The sequence below is a fragment of the Symsagittifera roscoffensis genome, chromosome 9 (assembly GCF_963678635.1).
Source record: "Symsagittifera roscoffensis chromosome 9, txSymRosc1.1, whole genome shotgun sequence".
Taxonomy (NCBI): Eukaryota; Metazoa; Xenacoelomorpha; order Acoela; family Convolutidae; genus Symsagittifera; species Symsagittifera roscoffensis.
Window position 1 is genome coordinate 24,849,912 of NC_087070.1, and position 23,199 is coordinate 24,873,110.

At 37.7% G+C, this 23,199-nt stretch overlaps 1 protein-coding gene across 1 annotated transcript; it reads left to right on the forward strand.

The window, feature by feature from the left end:
* The first annotated feature begins 274 nt into the window (after window positions 1-274).
* Window positions 275-16,096, forward strand: LOC134854066 (uncharacterized). Its single transcript, XM_063870140.1, has 8 exons — window positions 275-990; window positions 5,591-5,729; window positions 6,537-6,687; window positions 6,935-7,047; window positions 8,946-9,131; window positions 10,360-10,508; window positions 15,387-15,445; window positions 15,824-16,096. Exons 1-8 carry the CDS (start codon window positions 508-510, stop codon window positions 16,020-16,022), a joined length of 1,479 nt encoding a protein of 492 aa, XP_063726210.1. The 5' UTR covers window positions 275-507; the 3' UTR covers window positions 16,023-16,096.
* The last annotated feature ends 7,103 nt before the right edge of the window (window positions 16,097-23,199 follow it).

Sequence of the window (23,199 nt, forward strand, 5' to 3'; positions counted from 1 at the left end):
AAATTATAAATCCACTATAGAAATTGATCTATTTCAGAACCCTTTTGCCAATTAACGCTTATTTTACAGAAAAAATGTATAATTTAAAGTTTAGTGAAACTTCAAAAATGCATGCAAAATTATGTTGAATATTGGGAGCTCGCTTTTTCAACTTAATTTGCCAGGTCTAAGCGTATGCCATTTTTTATTTATCTTATATCATGCATAAGACGTGTATTCAATTCGTTAGTCGAACGCCTCTAAGGGAAAAGTGCTGGAAAATTATATAAAAAATGGTTACGCAAAAATGTTGTTTATGTTTAATGTTTTTGAAAGCCCTTGAACGTAAAGTTTTGCCTCTTAACTAAACATTTATCAATATTACTCTGAACATTTTCTGTCTCTATTTTCTAGGGGATGATCCATTGAAGTAAATAACCTAGAAGATCATGCCTTGAATATCAATTACTATCTGTTATTACAGGAAGTCGATACAGCTCCAGATCCCAGCTGCCCCCCTCGCCAGTCATGTCAACTGGGAACAGCAGAAGGCCAAGAGGGGCTCGATCGGAGTCCCATCTCCTCTCTTCCTCCCCCATCCCTTCGCGGGGATCAAATCCCGGACACTGGTTCATTGGGAACAAGGGAAGTACGGTTAGGAGGGCGAATAGAGGAGGGGGACAAATGGGGGATGAGGAAAGAGAGAGTTTAAGGAGTAGGTGTATCAGCAGCGCCTCGGTCGCCGGGGGACTTGATGATCAGTATCCATACTGGGGGGTGTCAACCCCTATCCCCGGGAGAAGTAATAGCAGAAGCAGCAGTAGACATAGATCACGTGACAGCTGTGTGGTGTGCAAACAGCCGACAAGCGAGACAGTGGATGAGGATACTACACGATCAGGGGACTCCTGGTCGCAATTGTCGCGACAGTGTCTGGATCAGAGAAGAGAAAGAGAGAGAAAGTGGGTGCATGCTGACTGTATGGACAGTGTGTGCCCTGTTTGTCACCAGGTAAACACAATCAGGTATTTAAAAAAAACAGAGAAAAGAAGTTGTGTTCTTTAAACTTTTTTTGTGAACCGCAATACTCAATCAAAAAAAGGATGATAGCTTAACTTAAAAAAAGCAAAAAATCATTTCCGAATTTTTGGCCGTCTTCGTGTTGGTTTTTCAACAGCAAGAATAAAATAATAACTGCTTAAACACCGATAAAGTTAGAACAAAAATATTTTTTTAGCACGCTCAATTTTTAAAAACATGGTTCTTATTAATATTCCGAGATTATTTTGAAAAAGTAAATCACGACTGGAAAAATTTTAAGGCGATGCTGCAAAATAAGTTCCTCTGAGAGCGTTGTGATATCTCAAGTTGCATTAGCTTTTTGAGAGCCAACGCCAAACAAAAGTTCCGTCCCATTTCTAGACGTTGAAAAACAAAGTACCTAAGCTTTTTGTTGTTTTTGCTCAATTTAAATTTTGTTCCGAACTGTTGCCCTTTCACTCTCGAAAAAGCGGAAGAAACTACGTTGTAATATATGCTTTTGTCAGCAAAAATTAAAAATTACAAAACATCATAAACCACAAATACATGACAGGATCAGAAGTAACAGTCTAATTTTTAAAATTAATTATTATCAGAATGAGCAATCAAAACAAGATGGAAAATATCTGGCAGACTGAGCTCTTTATTTGTTTCTACTGCTATTTGAACCTTGCTGAGGTTCATTGACAAAAATGTTTGATGGAAAAGTTATTTTAGTTTGCTTCATTTAGATTACTGTGGTCGAAACTTTCAGTGCTACCCGCAGCTGTAATCGATTATAACTGATAAAATTGGTGATAAATGTTGCCATTATAATCCATTAAAAATACACTTTGGGATTACGCAATCATTTATAATCCAATATAATTAATTATTTTTGGAGAAATTAAATTGATTATACTCCATTTTTAATCCATTACACTCTCTATATTTTTTTTTCGAAATTTTCTGCAAAATTTGTAGCTTTTTCTGCATTACTGACAGTTTAGAAAACTACTCGGTTTCTAATGCTTCTCAGATTTACTTCTTTTAGCGTTCTTCTAAAATTTTACATCCATGTCAACCACGCCCAAGTTTACACCCATACCCCCACATTGATACGCACACCTACCCTCACAAACCCCGCCGCGCCTACCCCAGAGAGGTGTTAAAAGGTGTGTGGGGGTAGGGGTGGGAGAAAGAGAATTTAACTTTTTTCTTTAAACAAATGTCGAACACAATTTAGAGATTGCAACTTTCAAGTTTTGTCATTTTATTTTCAACATTTGAGAAAATCCAGTCTTTTACTTATAAAAATCTATTATGATTCTTTAATAATCTATTATATTCCATTAAAATTGATTATAATTGATTAAAATTATCGCTGTTTTACTTTTTTACAATCGATTAATATTCAATTATAATCGATTCGTGAGATTTTTAAGGAAACAGACCGTAAAATCCATGATACTTGATTATGATCAGGCGGGTACTGATGACAGTAGCCAGCTTACTTTCAGTTACACACAAAATTGAACAAACCTATTTTTTCTGAATCTCTAACTTTCTGGAAACTCAATTTGATCTTATCTCAAAATAAGGCTTCAAAAAAGTATTTGGGTTTTTTGATTTTTCGATGTGCAAAAATGTGGCAGTTCATTTCATTCTTTTTTCATACTTGTGTTTTTTTGCCTCTGTCTGACTGACCACAAAGGGGGGAAATTTTTCATTTAAATGTTTTTATCTTCAAAACATAATATAAATCTCAAATAATATTATAAATCATAAAAACATTATATCTCAAATCAATCTATAATTATCAACTGATTTTGAGTGCTGTGTAAAAAATAATAATAAGTCTGAGAGTCAATTTGAGAGCTAGTGGCTGATCTAATCACAAAAGGTTCCAATGAAACAATGTTCTCTTCGTCAATAAAATATCATTTCTTAAAGAGGGTTCGAAACATTATTGATTAAATTATAGACCTACATCGTTTTTAGTTAGCAACATTTTATTTTACCAAAACAGTTCAGCTAACCCTGCAAAATGTCAACTGTTGATGCCAATGCTGAATTAATTGAAACAGGAAAAGAAAATTTGAATATGAAAACGTTTTTGAACCTACCGAAAGTCCTCAATGAAGTTTCACGCATAATTAAACTAGAAACAAAACTGCTCGTATCAGGGCAAATCCCTGAATGTTCCGACTGCCTTTTAAGGTCTATTGAGCAGTAATAACATGAAACAAATCAAATGTTAAAAAATATATTTTTTTTTAAATTGAGATTTTTGTGAAAATCATCCCCCCACACGCCATATAAAATACACAGTGATAAATTTCACTCTTAGTGGCAAATCAATTATGGCAAATAAGCTTCCGTTATCCGAATTAGAACTATTTCTAAGATGGATTGATTCTACGCCTACGCGTTAATAGCACGAAATATATCGCTGGTTATTTGTCTCAAACTGGCCAAAAAGGCAATCCTTAAACCCCCATAACTTTACAAAAAAAGATCACAAGTGAAATATCTTTTCAAATTTAAGCTCAGTACAACAATATATTTTGAATGATGTAAAAAATTTTGTCAAAAATGGCTAGTTAAAAAGTCGAAATTTTTCGGATGAAAAAAACCCACCCCGAGCACAAATATTCCTTTACTTTCGTTACGAAAGTCGGAACAAAAAGCTAGGAACATTATACAAGAGAACTAATATAACATCTGCTGAAATCATGCTTTTCAAATCGCTCGTACAATTTGTGTTACTGGAGACAATCTTCCATAATTCAAACAAAACTGCTCGTATCAAGGCGAAGCCCTGAATGTTCCGACTGCAATTTAAGGTTTATGGAGCAGTAATAACATTAAAAAAATTCAATTAAATAAAGCAAAATGAAAATAAAATTTTAAAATTTGAAGTTTTTTATGAAAATCATCCCCCCACACGCCATATAAAGTACAAAAGGATAACTTTCGCTCCTTGTAACAAACCAATTAGGGCAAATAAGCTTTTTTTAACCAATTTGGAACGATTTCTAGGACGGATTAACTCTCCGCTTACGCGTTAATAGCGCGAAATATACCGCGCGTTAATTGTCCCGAATTGGCGAAAATGGCAATCTTTAAACCCCCATAACTATACGAAAAATGATCACAGGTGAAATATCTTTTCAAATTTGAGCTCAGGACAACAATACCTTTCGAATGATATAAAAGATTCCGTCAAAAATGGCTAGTTAAAAAGTCGAAATTTGTCTGAAGAAAAAAAAACCCACCCCGAGAACAAATATTCCGTTACTTTCGTATCGAAAGTCGGAACAATAATAGGCTGAGAGCTCCTTAGGACCTTGTGTTTGAACCGATATTTTTCAACTTATACTTAAATGATTTGCCAAATAGTTGCTCAAACAGTAAAGTTGTAACGCTTGCAGATGACACCAATATTAATAAACTTTACGAGAAGATATGAACAGCCAATTGAAAGCAGTCTGGAAGCTGCTTGATGAAAAATACCTAACTTCGAATGAATAAAAAATCAAAATATTTTTTTTCAAAAATTGTCGAACTTTTTTGTTATGCGCAATGAATTTTTTGTTATGCGCTAAAATACGTTTAAACAAAACGTATGCGCTAAAATACGATTTTCGGAACGGCAACAAAAACAGATCTAAATTAAATTGAATGGATTCATTGCAGAACAAAATCATTAGATCAATGTTATCCAAAAAACATTTGACAATGTAGGAGACCTACAAGTTCGGTGTAAACTGTTTAAGGTGAAAAAAATGCTTTGTCGGAAATTAACTTAACGAACTAAAAATGTACCCAAACTACTAGCAAGAAAACACTCGGTGGTAAAGTGTAAAATGACATAACAGATACTTAAAAAAAATTAACATTAAATGATGATTTAAAATGTAGTGGGAAACAGAGAACATAAAAATTTTAGTTTAAACCACAAAAAATTATGCCCACAAAAAACTTTTCAAAAAATAATCAGAGAACTTTTCAGTAATTTATTACATTTAGATAATTCTATAGTGAAAAGCAACATTTTACTCAAATCCACAAAATTGAAAACAAATATTTGCTCAGGTTTGAGGATTTTTATAAGTTAGATATTAGGAATTACTAGAATCCTTGAGATAAGACTGGAAATAAATGGAAAAACTGGGAAAATTGCAAAAAAAAAATTACAAAATCTGACAATTTTTTATCTTCCGGTTTTTTAAGTTTTTTTTGCGTCAAGTTCAGCTCATGAGTATAGTTTTTTTATTTTTTTTTCTCTTTTTATTAGTTTGACTAGTGCGTTTTTTAGGATGTATTTGAAACGGAAAATCTGATGAATGGTTTAAGAGACATCACTCGACAGTTTGAAATGCCTTTTGATATTCTTTCGTGTGAACTCAACAAATTGTGGTAAAATATCCAGAGAATCAATTGAAGATGAAATACTTTTTTGTTATGAAAATTGCAGACAACGTCTCATTCGTCTTCAAACTTTCCGCTACAAACACTTTCAAATCGGAACACTGTGTGCTATTTAGACAACGCCGCAATTTGATGTATGTGTTGAATTTCGTTGTAGGCTGTGTTCTGGATGGAGGAAGTGAGTGTGGAGGGCCAGAGCTACCACAGACAGTGTGCCAAGTGCGCATTCTGTCACAAGCCACTCTCAACACACTCGGCGCACACAATCACCCAAGCAACGTACTATTCTGAAACAGGTGCTTACAGCCGATAGTGCAGTTGTCCGACCAAAACAAAGAACCTTTAGTCAGCAAGTCGAATTAATTATAGCATGGTTCCAAGCCTGAAATCAAAATTGGAAAATTGGCGACAATTTCAGATGTTGGTGCTTCGATCGTTTTACAATCACTGCCCGTTGCCTCAAGGGTGATGGCAGCAAGCTGTCTTTTAAAAATTTGCAAAAAACTGCATGCGTATATTATTCTTATCATGGCCTCGAGTTGATGAAAAATGCTAGCCATACAATTTTCCACTATGTCTATTACCGTGTAAACATCCAAAAAACCAAAAAGCTTTGCAAACATCCGAAAAAAGCTTTACTAGGGCAGACAAGCAATAATTTTTAAAAATTAGGGTAAAGATCTTATTTTTACCGTTCGTTTAACAGATGCTGTAATGACTGCATGAAGGCGGATCGCCGCGGTCGCACCAGCGTGTTGCAAGCTTGCCAACAGAGGGTAGGACTCAATATGAAAATTGGAGCCGGTTTTGTCGCAAATGGGCGACGCTCATTTAGCGCACCCACCGGCGACCTTAAACCGAGAGTTTGCCTCGGATAATTGAACTACGTCTTTTTTGAAAGTCTAACGTCATCACAATTATTATATAAGTTCGATGTTTGACATATCGGATGTTTGCCCTAGACAATCAGCCTAAAGTTTTTTAGACCAATAAACCAAACTCAACTCGGGTGGACGATCTTCACATAAAAAGGAGGAAAGATGTAAATTAATTTAAACGTTACTATTCGATGAGGATGAATTTCTCATTTAATATTTTTCTAGCAAATAGCGATAGAAGCCAAAGAGCAGACAGGTATAGAAGAAGAGAAGAGGAAGGAAGACGTCGCCAAGTATTGGTGTGTGCGGCGTGTCTGCGGAAGAAACAAGCACAGGATAACATGCAGGCACCATCCACCACAGCCATCAGTCAAAGGTAATCTGTTACAATTAGACAGTTAAGATGTTTTGCAAATTATCCAGTTTTGCTGAGCTTTATATGTGCTCATTGGAGTTATCAGATCAAAAACTATATTGAATTAAAACATTTAAAACATTAAAACATTTAAAAACTGATAATTTTCACGACTGTTTAGCTGGCATAGGTGAATTGAGGGATATGGCATGAGTAGGCTCAAAAATGTAACTTAGCTGAGTTCATTTAATTTTCTCCATATTTGCAGGAATACACAATTGAGGACAGGGAGCGAAATCGGTTTCAGAGGAAAAATCTGGGAAGGAGAGGAAAACTTAAAGAATAACTTCAAAAGCTACAAATCGTCACAAAAACACTCAGGTAAAGCTAGATTTTCAAAAAAACTCGAAAAATATAACGACCATTTTAAGGTCAACCAAACTATGATGCTCCCAGCTCCATAGATAATATCAAAATCAACTGAAGAATTTTTTTAGAGCGTGTCCAAAAGAGCTGGCCCGAATTTGCGAAATCTGCCCTTAAAATTAAAACTTAATGTTTTGATGCACGTTTTGTGGTTATCGTGAACTAGGCTCCGACATTACTTCAAGTGTCTATATCTGATGGAAACAGTATACGATTTCTTTAAATGTTTTTATTCTGATTTATGTAACTCGATCAGAAATTTTTATCAATCGAGTGGCTACACATCTTGCTATGCGCGCATATCGCTAGTTTCACTTTTTTTTCTGCTTGAAGTGTTTCAAAACAAGCTATTATGTCTAAAAGTTTCCACCCAATCATTTGTCAGTTGGTAAACTTAAATTAGTTTGCTATTCTGACTTTCGAAGAAATTTTTGGAATATTTGTGCTCGAGCTGTTTTTTTTCTGCAGACTTCGGTTTTTTAAGTAGCCATTTTTGACAGTATTATTCAAAACAATTCTAGACGTATTGTTGCCCTGAACCCAATTATTATTCAAATTTTCATCTGTGGTTATTTTTTGAATAGTTATGCGGGTCTAACGATCATTTAACGCGCGATACGTTTCGCGCCAAGGTTTTGCGCCAAAAAAGAACAATTAACGCGCCAAACTGGGACAATTAACGCGCGATAGGTTTTGCTCAATTAACACGTTAGCGGAGGTTAAATCCACGCAATAATCGTTCCACATTGGTTAAAGCAAGCTATTTTGGCATAAATGCTACGTTACTAGGATTGAATTATATCATTTTGTACTTTATATGGCGTCAAGGAGGGTTACTTAAAAAAAGTGTTTCGGACATTTGATTGGCCCTGATACGAGCAGTTTTGTTTTTGTTTCCTTTACGTTGCCACTAGACTAGATTGGAAATAATTGGCTGTGATTTTGTTTGTTCCGGAGAGGGAGGAAAAATGGGGAGGAACTTTGTATTCGGGTGCATTTTAGTTTTTCTGTTTATTTTTTTTTGTTTTCCACGCAAAATCAGCTACCACAAAAAATTATAGATGAGAGTTGAGTGAAATGTCATATTGAAGTTATTCCAGTCGTAATTCAGCCTTTTCATTTGCGTAAAAATTTCCAAAACAATTTCCCAGTGTCGAGAAAAACCGGTTTGAACTATTTGATTTTTTGTCTTAATTCGAGCTTATAAAGGAAGCGAGCAGGCTTGCAACAGCCTAATTATGCATAATTTAAGCCCTAAAAAAATAGTTTCAAGCAATTTAGTTTGTTTTTGGAATTTCTTAGCTCAACAACTTTTTCACAAAAAAGTTTATATTTTCTGCAAAAACTTTTTAACAAAAAAGTTTATATTTTCTGCAAAAAACTTTGAAACAAAAAATTGATTTTTTAAATTTTTTTTTGGTTTTGTAGTCCAATATCTGCATTTTTTCCATTTTGCTATATTACTATGGCTGTCGAAAATGCCTAAATGTAGTTTTACGTCAGATTCTTTTATCACACCACACAGAAAAAACTACGATAATCTTTAAAAAAAATTGTAGTTTTTTAAAGACTCTAATCGGAGCATTCTGTGCTACGTGCTCAATAACCGGCTATCCTTGTTCTACTAACTTTTAAAATTTAATTCTAATGGTCAAATGCAATTCCGTACCGAAGGTTTGATTCAAATGGAAGTGATACTTACAAAATTATATCACTTATTAAAGTAAACATCCAACTTTGATAGAAAAAGTCTGAACGACAAATTGGTTCAGCTCAAAATCGATGAAAACTCTTGAGTACCTGCCATTATCTACCAACCAAGATAATCTCACGCTTTGAAACCTTCTACATAGGTCCATCTGAAACATCAGTAACATCTGGCAACAGAGCAAAAGGAGATCTCCTAGTGAATTGGCAGCCGCACAGGGGACACAGATACAGTACAGACACGCCCCCTAGTAGACGGTCACTGGGTAGTGTGTACCAAGCAGATGTCTTACCCCCACCATCCAAGAAAACCACCAACATTCCACTAAACGGTTAATTGCCTCGTTATAGGGAAATTTTTTTGTTGAACGGTCCAAAAGTAAAAAGAAATGGGTTGCTAACAACCTGTTGTTGATAAACCACAAGGACATTTCTTTCGGTTACGAGTTGATTCAATCAATCAAGTTCAGGGGTTTTAGCAGGGGCGGAGTAAAAATTTTTTTGAGGGTTTTGAATTTACAAAAAACTCAAGCGGATAATATTTACTTTCAGAGGTCCCCCAAAACACTAAAAAAAACTATTTTTCCACAAAAATTTTGCCCCGCAGGAGAGATTTTAGAAACATAGTCAAGAAATGCACTTTGTTGGCCTTTTTTGAAGAAAATGAACAGCACTTTTTTGGTTTTTTGGCGCGCACTCCTCCCTCAAAATTAGCATGTTATCGCCGTGGGCACTTGTAGAAAAAATCTAAGGCTAGTCGGTGAGAGAATATATGAAAATTGGGCCAAAGTGGATCCTTTTTGGCGGCGAAGGGGTACGAATGTCTGACGGGGATATGGCGTCGACCCGCATCCTCTCCCTTAAATCAGGTACTTCTCAGACTGACTTAAAGATCAATTATACAGGCCGTATAACAGAACAGACATCGTGAACAATACATAGCGAACAAAACATGTGTAAATGTACCCAATTGAGAGGAAGGCACATCATATGAAGTGTGCGCCAAGTTAAAATCCCCCGGGTTTTGCACAAAGATTCTACTAACCTAAGCTACTTAACAGTTACCCCCTTTCTTGAAAGGGGGTAATTTTTAAGTAGATTAATTTAGTCGAAACTTCGACCAATCAAAAGTCGAATAATAAATAGATTCGAATAAAAACTAGAACGCTCTAGTGCTAATTTACTGCTTTTACTTATAGAGGTGGTAATTCTTAAATAGATACCAAAGGGGGCGATTGTTAACTAAATCCCCCCCCCCCCCCAAAAAAAAGAGCTTAGGGGGAGGATGTTAAATTGGTTTTAAATTGGAACTTGCAGCCAATCAGAATCGAACAATTTACACCACGCAGCACTTGACAAATTAATCCAAAATTCATTGCTGCGATGGAAGATCTGGTTTTCGCATCTGGTGTGGGTGTCAACCAATAAACCTTCTAAAAGCGTTCTTAGTTTTTGTAACCACGCAAATGGTTAATTGTCACCTCGAAAAAATTTGACAGCATTTAAAATTGTAGTTTTCTGTTTTTTATTTTAGATATGAAATCAAAATGATTGTTTAAGGCACGACAGGAGATCAAAAAGAGAGTTTGAGGAGAGATCGGGGCAGTGCAGCCGGTGAATCAATGCGGAGACGTCGTAGCAACACAACGGGACCAGAAGAGTGCATTTGTGCCATGTGTGGGGGTGTGATTGGCTGGGATGAGTCACGTGATGTTGTTGAGGACAGACGAGCTCAATGCCAGACTAGTGAAATACCAGACCAAACTCAAGGTCAGACTTGAGCAATAGAAACCTAATTAAAGGTCAACTGGTATAAAACTCAATGCACTCAGACAAGGTCAACTGGTCTGCTGGTATTTGATAAACTAATTAATTAACTGGTAATTAATTAACTGGTACTATTTGATGCTCAGTTTGTCGTGTCATTTTATAAACACAATCTCAATTCATTCTTCAACAATCAGTATCTCTTCTCTCTCCTCAGTTGAAATCTCAGATAACTCTCAAACCTCTATCCCCTAGTCCTACTTGCTCTAACTCTGAATCTTAACAGGTTATGGGCCCAGATTTCTAAACTTTTTGATTTAATAATTATTTGATTTCTGTCAGAGTTTTTTTTTAGCTTTTATCTAGCCTTTAGCAAAGCAGAGATGGACTTGAAACTGGCTGGATTCAGTGGAAAGTCTGAAGATTTTCCAGCTTGGTCGACGAAGTTTGTGGCACTGATGCATACCAAAGGCCTGTTCAGGACTGTGATGGGCAATGACGATCTACCAGAAGCTGAACCTACGCTACCTGAGAATCCGAATGCTGACCAGATGACGGCGTACAACACCAAGATGCAGGAGCGAGCTGTGCTGATCCAGCAGAGGAAGGACAACCGAAACACAGTGTGGTCACATCTAGCTCTGGTCCTGAACAACACCACACTGATGTACATCAAGAACGACTGCGTGGCTGCGGATGGCTATGGCGATGGGACGAAGGCCTGGAGACTGCTGCAAGAGAAGTTTTGCAGTGTGGAGAGGCCTACAGTGGTCAGTCTAGTAGGCCAGCTTGCGAAGCTGCGCCTAGGATCAGAGGAGGATCTCGATGACTACTTCGTTCGAAGTCAAGAGCTGATGACGCGGCTGAGTGAAGCTGGGGAAGCAATTACGGACACACTCTTCAATGCGCTCGTGATCAACGGACTGCCTGACAGCTTTGAGCATTTCGTGGTGCAGGAGAGCTTCCAGCCGGCCAAGACTTTTACAGAGCTGAGAACGAGGTTGAGGAACTATGATGACTCGAGACGAGCTCGATGTGGAGAGAAGACTGGGAATGGACACATAGCTATGCAAGCTGTGAGGAAGAAGAAAGGAGCGTCGGGTGGTGGCTGTTTTGTGTGCGGTCAGAAGGGTCATTTGGCAAGAGATTGCAGATCCAGAAGTGACAGTGGTCAATCTGGTGCTCGAGGCAGTGGCTCGAATGAAGCAAGTGGTCCAACTTCAAGGAAGCAAGGGTGCTTCAAGTGTGGACAACAAGGACACTTTGCAAGGGACTGCAAGCAGGCAAAGACAGGGTTCTTCAGTTGTTGTGCAACAACCTCAATGAAGGGAGATGATCTCATTGTGGATACGGGATGCACCGATCATGTAGTGCGCGACAAGGCTGTCTTCTCAAGCTTTGAGAAATGGGATGAGGGGACAACAGTTGAGAATCCGAACGGTACAATATCAAAGATTGAGGGCATAGGCTCGGTGGAAGTGGACATACGAGACTGTCAAGATGTGACGAGGAGCTACACTTTCCACAATGTGCTGTTTGTGCCGAGCTACAACGTGAATCTGATGAGTGTGAGCTCAGCAATAGCTAGAGGGTCTAGTTTCAGCTTTACATCAGACTCTTCTCATCTTGTGGCACCGGATGGTCGACGGCTACCAGTGAAGCAGCGCGGCAAGCTTTTCTTCCTGGAGTGCAAGTTCAAGAGGAACGCGATGACTCTAGCTACGAAAGCGAAGATGGAGACAAGTAGTGCAATGCTGTGGCACCGAAGGCTGGGGCATCTCAACAAGCATGATCTAATATCAGTTGTTGATGTCGGCGAGCTAGGGTTCTGCGAAGTGTGCACAGCTTCGAAGATGCACGAAGTAGCAATGCCAAAGAAGACAGAGAACAGGGCAACTGCAGTGGGGCAGCGGGTCTTCAGCGACATCCAGGGACCATTTGAAGTTGCGAGCATGCATGGAGCGCGCTATGCCGTGAGCTTCATTGATGACTTCAGCCATCTGGCAGTGGTCAAGTACCTGGTTAAGAAGAGCGATACTCTTTCGAAGTTCAAAGACTTTGTAGCTGAGCACGGAACACCGAAGTGCTTGAGAACTGACAACGGAGGTGAGTATTCGTCGAATGCTTTTCGGATGTTCTGTAGAGAAATGCAGGTGAAACAGGAGTTTACAGTACCTAATACTCCGCAACAGAATGGCGTGGCAGAGAGGTACAACAGGGTGATAACTGAGATGACTCGATGTCTACTGGCCGATGCAAAGCTCTCAAAGATGTTCTGGGTACGAGCAATGTCAACGGCAGTCAGGGTTCGCAACTTGTGTCCTACATCCAGCAATGAGCATCGCATTTCATCAATGGAGATGCATTATGGGAAGCCATCGAAAGTCAACTACCTGCGAGTGTTCGGATGCCTGGCGTACTACCTGGACAGAGGAAACCGGCGGAAACTGGATCCGAAAGGCAAGAAGAGCAAGTTCATTGGTTATGACGAGGAGAGCAAAGCCTACTTGCTGATGGACCTGGAGACAAAGCGAGTGGTACGAGCAAGAAGCGTGACGTTCAATGAAGACATCATTCCAGACGACTTTCTGGTAGACAGTGAGCAGTCACAAACACTGGGTCTATCAATCGAGGGATGCATTGATGTAGAGGAAACTAGCACGAAGGCCATCACTGAGTCTACCAATAAAGCGAATGATAGTGGAGCAGCAGCTTCAGTGGGGGTTACGGAAGATGACCCAGTCGAGACTGAAGAATTGGAACCACCTTCCACAGAGCCTCCAGAGCAGAGGCCAACAGAGATTCCAGAGCAGCGGTCAACTAGAACGCGGAACCCTCCCATCCGATACGGACTGGCTTACACTCATGCTTCAGTGATAGCACAAGAGCCAAGAAGCTACTTGGAAGCAGTATCTGGACCAGAAAGGGAGCAGTGGCTAGCAGCTATGGCTTTGGAGGTGCAGTCACTGAAGGCAATGGGCACCTGGACACTTGTTGATAGACCAAATTCTCGCAAGGTCATTCCTGGACGCTGGGTGCTTGCTGTGAAGAGAGGTGCAATGGGACAAGTGGAGCGGTTTAAAGCCAGATACGTGGTGAAGGGTTTTATGCAAGTGGAAGGACTGGACTTCAATGAGACCTTTGCGCCAACCTGTAAACCAGAAACAAAGAGAATACTACTGGCTTTGGGAGCGCAAGATGATCTTGTACTTCATCAGATGGACGTGAAGTCAGCCTTCCTCAACTCGCCGTTAACAGAAACTGTGTATATGGAACAGCCCGAGGGGTTCAGCAGCGGGGACAACCAAGTGTGTTTGCTACAACGCAGTATCTATGGGCTGAAGCAGGCAGGAAGGGACTGGTACCAGACGCTGAGCACGTTTCTTCTGGAGACTGGTTTCACTCGAAGCACCAATGACTTCTGTTTGTTCACGATGAGGGGAATGGATGATGCTATGATCTATGTTCTAGTATGGGTGGATGATATCATCATTGGCTGCAAACTGCAAGCAGAAGTTGACAGGGTGAGGGACCGATTCACTGACCGATTCAAGATGGATGATCGCGGTCCATTAGCCTGGTTTTTGAAAATGCAGGTCAAACGGGCACCTGGTTCTGTCACTGTGAATCAGTCTCGCTACATTGAAGACTGCTTGGAGCGCTTTGGGTTGGCTGACTGCAAACCAGTAGGGACACCAGCTGATATCAGCACTCAGTTGACGAAGAAGGACTGCCCTGGAGCGGGCTCAGAAGAAGCAGTGGCAATGCAGCGTGAGGACTACAGAGGCATAGTGGGCTCGTTATTGTACATAGCCAAGCAAACGAGGCCAGACATCCTAGCTACTGTGACTCAACTTTCACGGTTTCTGGAGAATCCTGGGAGAACACACTGGGTGGCTGCTAAGAGAGTACTGCGATACCTGAAAGGAACCAAAGATCTGGAGCTGTGCTACATCAAAGATCCTGATGGGTTCAACCTTTATGGTTCAGCAGATGCTGACTGGGCTGGTGACGTTGATGACAGAAGGTCAACAACAGGCTACAGTTTTCATGTGCAGCGGTCAGGAGCAGCAATCAGCTGGAGTACCAAGAAGCAACCTACTGCAGCAATATCTACCAGCGAAGCTGAGTATCAAGCAATGGCAGCGGCTGTTCAGGAAGGCCTCTACTTACGATCCCTACTCAATGAGATGGATATGACGTGTGATGGTCCAACTGTGATCAACGAGGACAACCAGAGCTGCATCAAGATGTGCAAAAATCCCGTAATGCAGAAGCGTACAAAGCACATTGATGTCAAGTATCACTTTGTCCGAGAGCGGGTCGAGGATGGAACATTTGCGCTCGAGTACTGTCCAACCGAAAACATGGAGGCTGACTTGTTGACGAAATCCCTGAGCAAGGCAAAGGTGGATCAACATCGTCGAACGCTGATGGGTTGCAGCCTGACATTGGACAAAGCCAATTCAGCCTGAGTGGGGGTGTTGAGGACAGACGAGCTCAATGCCAGACTAGTGAAATACCAGACCAAACTCAAGGTCAGACTTGAGCAATAGAAACCTAATTAAAGGTCAACTGGTATAAAACTCAATGCACTCAGACAAGGTCAACTGGTCTGCTGGTATTTGATAAACTAATTAATTAACTGGTAATTAATTAACTGGTACTATTTGATGCTCAGTTTGTCGTGTCATTTTATAAACACAATCTCAATTCATTCTTCAACAATCAGTATCTCTTCTCTCTCCTCAGTTGAAATCTCAGATAACTCTCAAACCTCTATCCCCTAGTCCTACTTGCTCTAACTCTGAATCTTAACAGATGTGCTTAGGGGGAGAGAAGTCGCCCACTGGAAATGTCTCAAACACATTTGTCCAGTGTTAGTCACCATGCTTTAATTGCTGTTTTCTGGAAATTTGCAGTGAAGATTTTTCAAGTCTTTGTTTTTGATTTTATGTTAATACCAATCAGAGACCAGATATTGAAAGTGATGCGAGTTTCATTGTTTTTAATACCTAGGGTCTTCCACCTTGAAGCAGTAATAGATCACGGCGAACATGAATTTGGTGGCCGAATTACTGGTTTTTCATGAGGACCAACTAAGCCATAAAAGGCTCATTTTTTAACCACATTTCAGTATTTTTTTAAATTGTTTTTCTATCATAAAGACCACGTGAACATGATTAGCTAAATCACTGAGGGTGGTTTGAGGATTATTGAACAGTTTCGTCTAATTGAACAAGTGCTTCTTTTTCAGGTGTGTAGAAACTGTGCACGAGTTTGATGGTTGGCGCTCACATGGGCGAATGTATCACAGAGCCTGCTTCAAGTGTACAACTTGCGGTTCCCCCATCGCAAAGGGGAGTGAGACGGTTAAGAGGAGCAGAGAGGGGGAGAGGCGATTGTTCCACCAGTTGTGTGTCACCACAGCCGTTCTTAGAAACTGGACCGGATGAAGCAGTATAGTAGTAACTCAAGTGACTCTGAACCAGTCTATACCAATTGAATGAAAATGAAATAGAATATCCTACTCTTTTCCCTCAGAAATAAATCATCTTTCCCGGGGCAGTTACATCAGAAGAAAAAGTTTTAGGTCGGCCAAATTTTTTAGGTCGGCCAAAATGAATTTTTCAAACATTCTCATTCACAGAACATGGGTATTTTTTTCCATTTTCAAAAAATTTAAAGTTATGAAATTTATCTCTAAAACACGTTTAAATTACGTAAACTTTCCACCCCGAAAAGCTCAAATCATAGCGTTTGATGTTAATTGAAAGTCGAAACGGTTGAAACATACCTCGCGTGGGTCGAGCAAAATCGAGCACAGTTTTTTTCGTCGAGACAATCGAAAAACATCTTGATTGAGTTGAGCACGGCCGAGCACATCTTTTTCGGTCGGCATTCGAAATATAACATTTATTGGTAGAGATTGTCAAAACTTAAAGTGAGAACTTCGACCCGGGTTACAGCGTCTGCTTTAGAGTTTTGTAAAGAAAAACTAATTTTCTCAATACAAAAGGAAATTATAATACCTTTACCGAATCGGGAGGTTTTAAGTTTCATAGTCTATATGCATTTGAGAAAACTGAAGAAAATGTAGAAGTTTTTTTTGCAAACTATCGAGTAGTTTATTGAACTCGTTTTGTAATTGATAAATAAATCTGGCTTTTGTTTTTCTCAATTTCCAATCAAGTGATGCGTGGATATTTGTCATCACCCACAAATATCTGAACAGATTCAGTTATCAAAATTACTACTTTTTTCCTAAAAGGCAAGAAACAAAAGATAGTCACAGAAACGAGTTAATGTGACTTTTTTGAACTAAAGCATTCCAACCGGCATGGTTCTCTGTATTTTGTATGTTATTTAAAAAATGCTTTAGAAAAGAATGTTTCACTTAGGCGGTCCAGGAACAACGAATCTATGATTTGCTTGAGCGACTCACGGTTTGTGATAAAGTTTTTAGTTTGAATTTTTTTGCAGTTCAACCACATTGAACTTTCAAAGCCTTCTCAGTACACATCATAAGCACCACTTTTCCTGAAAAGTATCCTGCGGCGCATGCAGTTTTCTAAACAAGAAGCCAACATCGCGCTCTCTCTTAATCGGCCTTATTTTTTGCAAAGTATTATGGTGCTGGCTCGTTGCTACTAATTGAGACAATAATTCCTAGCTAAAACAAAACTTAAACTGATAGTTTGTTTTAAAAAAAAAATTCAAAAAGCATCGTCTTAAAAATGTATATTAAATAAACAAATATTAATTACGTTTGGGCTAGTCGACATACTTTCTAATCGAATTTGAATATATTTATTCAAATCGAGCTTAAAATTGAGCAGTCCTCATGACCATTATTTTAACACTCGTATATACGGCGGAAAGATCCACACATTGAAGTTTTATGGATAAAAATTTATTATAATGTCATGAAAATATGGGTGTTAAAATTCCGCCGTATATGTGGGTGTTAAAATAATGGTCATGAAAATTTACTAGTTATTTTTGCAAATTATCGAGTAGTTTATTAAACTCGTTTTGTATTTGAGACTCAAATTTGGGTTTTGTTTTTCTCAATTTCCAATCAAGTTATGCGTGGATATTTGTCATCACCCACAAATATCTGAACAGATTCAGTTATCAAAATTACTACTTTTTTCCTAAAAGGCAAGAAACAAAAGATAGTCACAGAAACGAGTTAATGTGACTTTTTTGAACTAAAGCATTCCAACCGGCATGGTTATCTGTATTTTGTATGTTATTTAAAAAAATGCTTTAGAAAAGAATGGTTCACTTAGGCGTTCTAGGAACAACGAATCTATGATTTGCTTGAGCGACTCACGTTTTGTGATAAAGTTTTTAGTTTGAATTTTTTTCGCAGTTCAACCACAGTGAACTTTCAAAGCCTTCTCAGTACAGATCATAAGCACCGTTTTTCCTGAAAAGTTTCCTGCGGCGCATGCAGTTTTCTAAACAAGAAGCCAACATCGCGCTCTCTCTTAATCGGCCTTACTTTTTGCAAACTATCATGGTGCTGGCTCGTTGCTACTAATTGAGACAATAATTCCTAGCTAAAACAAATCTTAAACTGATAGTTTGTTTTTAAAAAAAATTCAAAAAGCATCGTCTTAAAAATGTATTTTAAATAAACATATATTAATTACGTTTGGGCTAGTCGACTTAGTTTCTAATCGAATTTGAATATATTTATTCAAATCAAGCTTAAAATTGAGCATTCCTCAAAACCATTATTTTAACACTCACATATACGGCGGAAAGATCCACACATTGAAGTTTTATGGATAAAAACTTATTATAATGTCATGAAAATATGGGTGTTAAAATAGTAGTCATGAAAAATTAGTAGTTACTTTTGCAAATAATCGAGTAGTTAATTGAACTCGTTTTTTAGACTCAAATTTTGGTTGTGTTTTTCTCAAACTCTGATCCAGTGATGCGTGGATATTTGTAAGCCCCCATGAAAATTTGTGCAGATTTAATTATAAAAATTGCGTTTTCTCCCTAACGGAAAAGAAACAAAAGATGGTCACAGAAACGAATTTAATTTAACTTTTTTTGAAATACATTCCAACCGCTATGGCTTCTGTATTTTTCGTGTTTCTTAAATATATATTTGAGAAAACGAATGGTTCACTTTGGGTGGTCCAGGAACAGTGAATCTATGATTTGCTTGAAAGACGGACGGTTTTGTGAAAAAGCTTTTTGTTTGATTTTTTTTGTAGTTCGATCACACTGAATTTTAAAAAGGTGTTCAAAATGATTTCGTTTTATAAATGCATACCTAATAAACCATTTTAATTACGATTGGTCGATAAATTTTCTAATCGAATTTGAAAAAGCTTATGCAAATTAAGCTTCTGAAACTTAATTTTGAGCAGTCGCCAAGACCATTTAATTAACAAAGATCCCCGTATTGAATTTTTTTGGATATATATGGATAAATTGATTATAATGTCATTTTGTGGCCAATCTCCACTTAATTAAAAAAAATAATTATAATCAGTTGAAGTTGGATCACTTGCCACTCTCATTGAAACGTAAAATCCATTTTATTTTGATAACAGTCAAAATTATTAAAATGTTTTTGAGAAAATAATTCTACTTTTTAAAATTAAGTCTGATTTTTTCAAACATTATTGGTTAGTTTTGTTAACAAATTCTGGGTTATTTAAAGCATAATTTACGTTCTTTAGAAAAAAGTTGATCTTACTATACGTTATTTTTTTTATATACGTTATATTTGTTCCTTTTTTCACTTTTTTTTTACTTTTTCTTCAATTTCCTAATTTTTTTGCCCTCTATCTAGCTGTTTTAATTACGTTACGATCTAAGAGTACCTTTTTTAGGGTTGACCATCAAAATGCAATGTCGGTCAGCCCGCTCTAAAAACCGGGTAAAAGAAACCATTTTGGTTGGTTTGTTCGAAAAGCTTTCTCTGTACTCTTACAGAAATGTCTAAGTACATCTCTGAGCCACCCAAAATGCAGAAGAAAAATTAACCAGAGTAAAAAAAATGCAGAGTAAATTAACCCTAGCAGGGAGCGTAACTTAATACTGTTTGTTTTTGTTGAGTTGTTGGAAAACAGCTGTTGGAAAATTCACAAACGAATCTAACAAAACTTCTTCTATATACTTTCAAGGGTGGTTTGTAAACGTGCAAAAAACTGGTTTCTCTATGGCGTTAAGAAATTGCTGCTTTTTTATAATCTTATTACAAAAGCACATGCATTTTTCTGTTTTCAATAAAAAAAGTGTCAAGGGTCAAGGACTTAATCCAAAACTGTTGCTGACTACCTGGCAATTGAGTCTTAGAATGATTTCGTTGGTTAGCATAGTACGAAAAGGGCTAAACTGTGTTTGTATCCCGAGTCGAGGGTTTATGTTTTGACTTTCAAAGTCGAGCACAATTTCAGTGCTTGACCGAAAAAGAATAGTCACTTAATAGAAACTTACCTCGGGCTCAGTCAAAACTAACCTCCAGCGGTCAGAAACTAACGGTCGAAATTTGACCGAGAACGTTCAAAACATACGGTGATCTGGGTATCCAGAGTTGTTTCATGACAATTTATCCCTTACCTTTTTATCCCAGGCGAAGCTATCCCAGTCAAAAATATCCCAGAAATAAAAATAGCCCAGGACGATGTAGCCTACGCTAATTAAAATATCCCATCTGAGGAATCGAAAAAATTAAAATATCGCAAAAGAATAACCAAACGAAATGAAACCAAGATGCCGAAATTGAACTAATCTCATGGCTGTGCTCGTGATTGAACGAAATAATGGTTTCGTCGCAAGTTATTAGGGTCATTGGGCATTTATGTGAACGCCATTTTACACAACGCCATATTACCATATGAGTTTTACCGTAGATAAATTCTGTCATATTGGTGTTCATTGGATTGGTGCTATGTGTTTAATGATATGTCTTTGCATTGTGTTTCATTATCAAAATTTTCTCAATTATGACTCCATTAACAGGTTGAAAAATAATATTTAAGCCTTAGAAAAGAGTCTTTTACCAATAGCACTATCTCTATATGGCGTCTCGAAATAATTGACGTGGGCTATTTTGGTATGGGCTATTGTGTCCATTGGGATATATTGGTATGGGATATTTTGTAATGGGATACTTTCGTATGGGATACTTTGTCCTGTCACCGACTTTCGCTGCTTTCTGACTGACCAAATTTGTAAGTAGTTTTGGCCCGAGTTTTGTTCCGGTCGTCGCGAGATTTAATAAGTTTCTTCAAGTAGAATCAGTATGCATGTTGATTATTCATTTCAATCAATCGAGATTCAAATTGCTCAGGTCACCTAATTTCAGACACAAAGTGAGCCTGTTTTTTTCAAGCTGCCGCAGTTTGGGGTCAATTTGATGAATTCATTGTGTGTTATTTTTCTAAACATTAGCATGAAAATGTTTAGAAAAAAAACACATAAAACGTTTATCAAAATGACTCTAAACTGCGGAAGCTTGAAGAGAAGCACAAATTTTTGTCTAAAAATAGTTGACCTGAGCAATTGAATAGAGCTTCTGGTACTTGATTGGTTGAAAAGAACAATCAATACATTTACTGATTCTGCTAAAAAAAAATCATATTATATCTCGCTGAGCACGGAACAAAGCTCATAAAAACACAGAACGCCATAGCGGTTCCATTGTTTAATTTCAAACAGAAAAATTACATTAAAACTCATTTCTGTGACTAGCTGTTGTTTCTTGTCTACTAGGAAATAAATCACGACCTTAATAATGAAATCTGAACTAATATTCAGTTGGATAAGCAATATCTATGCATTACTTAATTACAATTTGAGAAGACATAAAAAACCAGATCAATTTCTCAAATACAAAATGAATTCAGTTAACTGCAGAACTCGCTTTTTTCAATGTCATTGCAAATTAAGCACGGAACAAATTAAAACTTGGAAATATACATCCAATAAAATGGTTATTGCACACATGTTACATAAATGTTATTATTTGTCCTTTAATAGGTCTATTTGAAATTCCTGAATAATTACCATCCTGTCTGCGCTTGTCAGGAGGGTCAGGTTGCTTTTTTGTCGAATTTCAAAATACGTACAGATCTTAGAACGTATACCTTGCAAACATCGACCCAAAATTGCAAACCAAAGTTGCGCAAATCACTTTGGTAGCGCAAAATCGCTACATCTTGTTTTTGAGTTGCGCGAAATCGCAAAAAAAAATGTTTAGTCGGGCAAAGTCGCGCAAATATTTCGGTAGGCATGGTCGCAACATACCCGATTTGGGTCGCAATGGTCGCAGCATACCCATTTTGAGTCGCAATGGTCGCAACATAAGTCCCCGATCTCGAGCCGGGTATCTTTCATCATAAAAGCGATTGATTTATGGCAATAAGGACGGTTTTTCATACAACTGCCGAGTTAACGAAAGTTGTAGTTTAAGAGAAGGATCCTGACAGTAGTTTAAAATTTTCAGATGGAACTTCTGCTCAATTTTATTTACGGTGGCACAGATAATTACATCAACTCATCAACAGATTTCAATTTGAGGAGAATTTTTTTGAATTGAGCTTAACATTCTCCTTACTGCTAGTTGCTGCCTTACTGCTAGTTTCTCATCGCAAAGTGACCCTCGGTTTCAATTGATGATATTTTCAGTTGATCCTCCAGGAGCTCTTAAGCATTAGTTTCAGCTAAAAATTTGTTTTAGCCCGGAAGCGATTTCATGAAAAAAGTAGGAATACTTGCACATGTAAAGGTAAATGTTTGGAGCAGAGCGCATGAAAAAAGTATCAGTGTCGTCAACCTGTGAAACCATAAGTACAGTAAAGATTTTGTTGATGTCAGATACTTTCGGGAATTGGATTTACTATAGTTCCGATAAGGATGACAAATATTAAATGTTCTCTCTTTGCGAAAGATTTCTTATTAATTTTGCTTAAAGCTTCGAATAGCATTGCAGTTAATGATTGTTTGCATTTGTTTTTTGAGTTTATTTTTTCATAAGAAATCAGATAGTTAGATAATCTTTTGAGAAGTATTTTTGATTTTGAGAACATTTGACTATTTTATAGCAATAAACTTCAAAAAAAATGTCGCAGAGATCTGATTGTATTTCTTTAACTATTTAGAATAATTTTTCTGACTTTTTATATTTTCCTCATTTTAAAACTCAGATACGGATTTTTTTATGCACTCAAATACGGCAATTTTTTTTCGCGTTCCTTCTCACAGAAATTAAAATTTCTTCGTTGGAGCTGAGTATAGACTATCCTTAATTTTCAATCCCCTAGTCTGTTAGATTTACAGAAGAGCCACGATTGTGCCAAGATTTGTTCCGATAATGCTGAAATATAATATATTTGCTCATTGCAAAGTTTCTCATTAATTACTGCCGAGCTGAATCCTGAACTGAACTTAGTTATTTTAATCTACGAAAGTAACAAACTAAGTTCTAATATAGACTCTGTTTATGTTCAGCTTTGATGGCTACCAGCTAGTGACTTAGTATCACGAGGACAGAACCCCATGCTTTTCGGAACGTTATGTCGCCTGAGTTGAACGTTAAACAACGGTTTCTATGCCATCATCTTATATATTAAATGAAGGTCTTAGTGCGCTATGGAC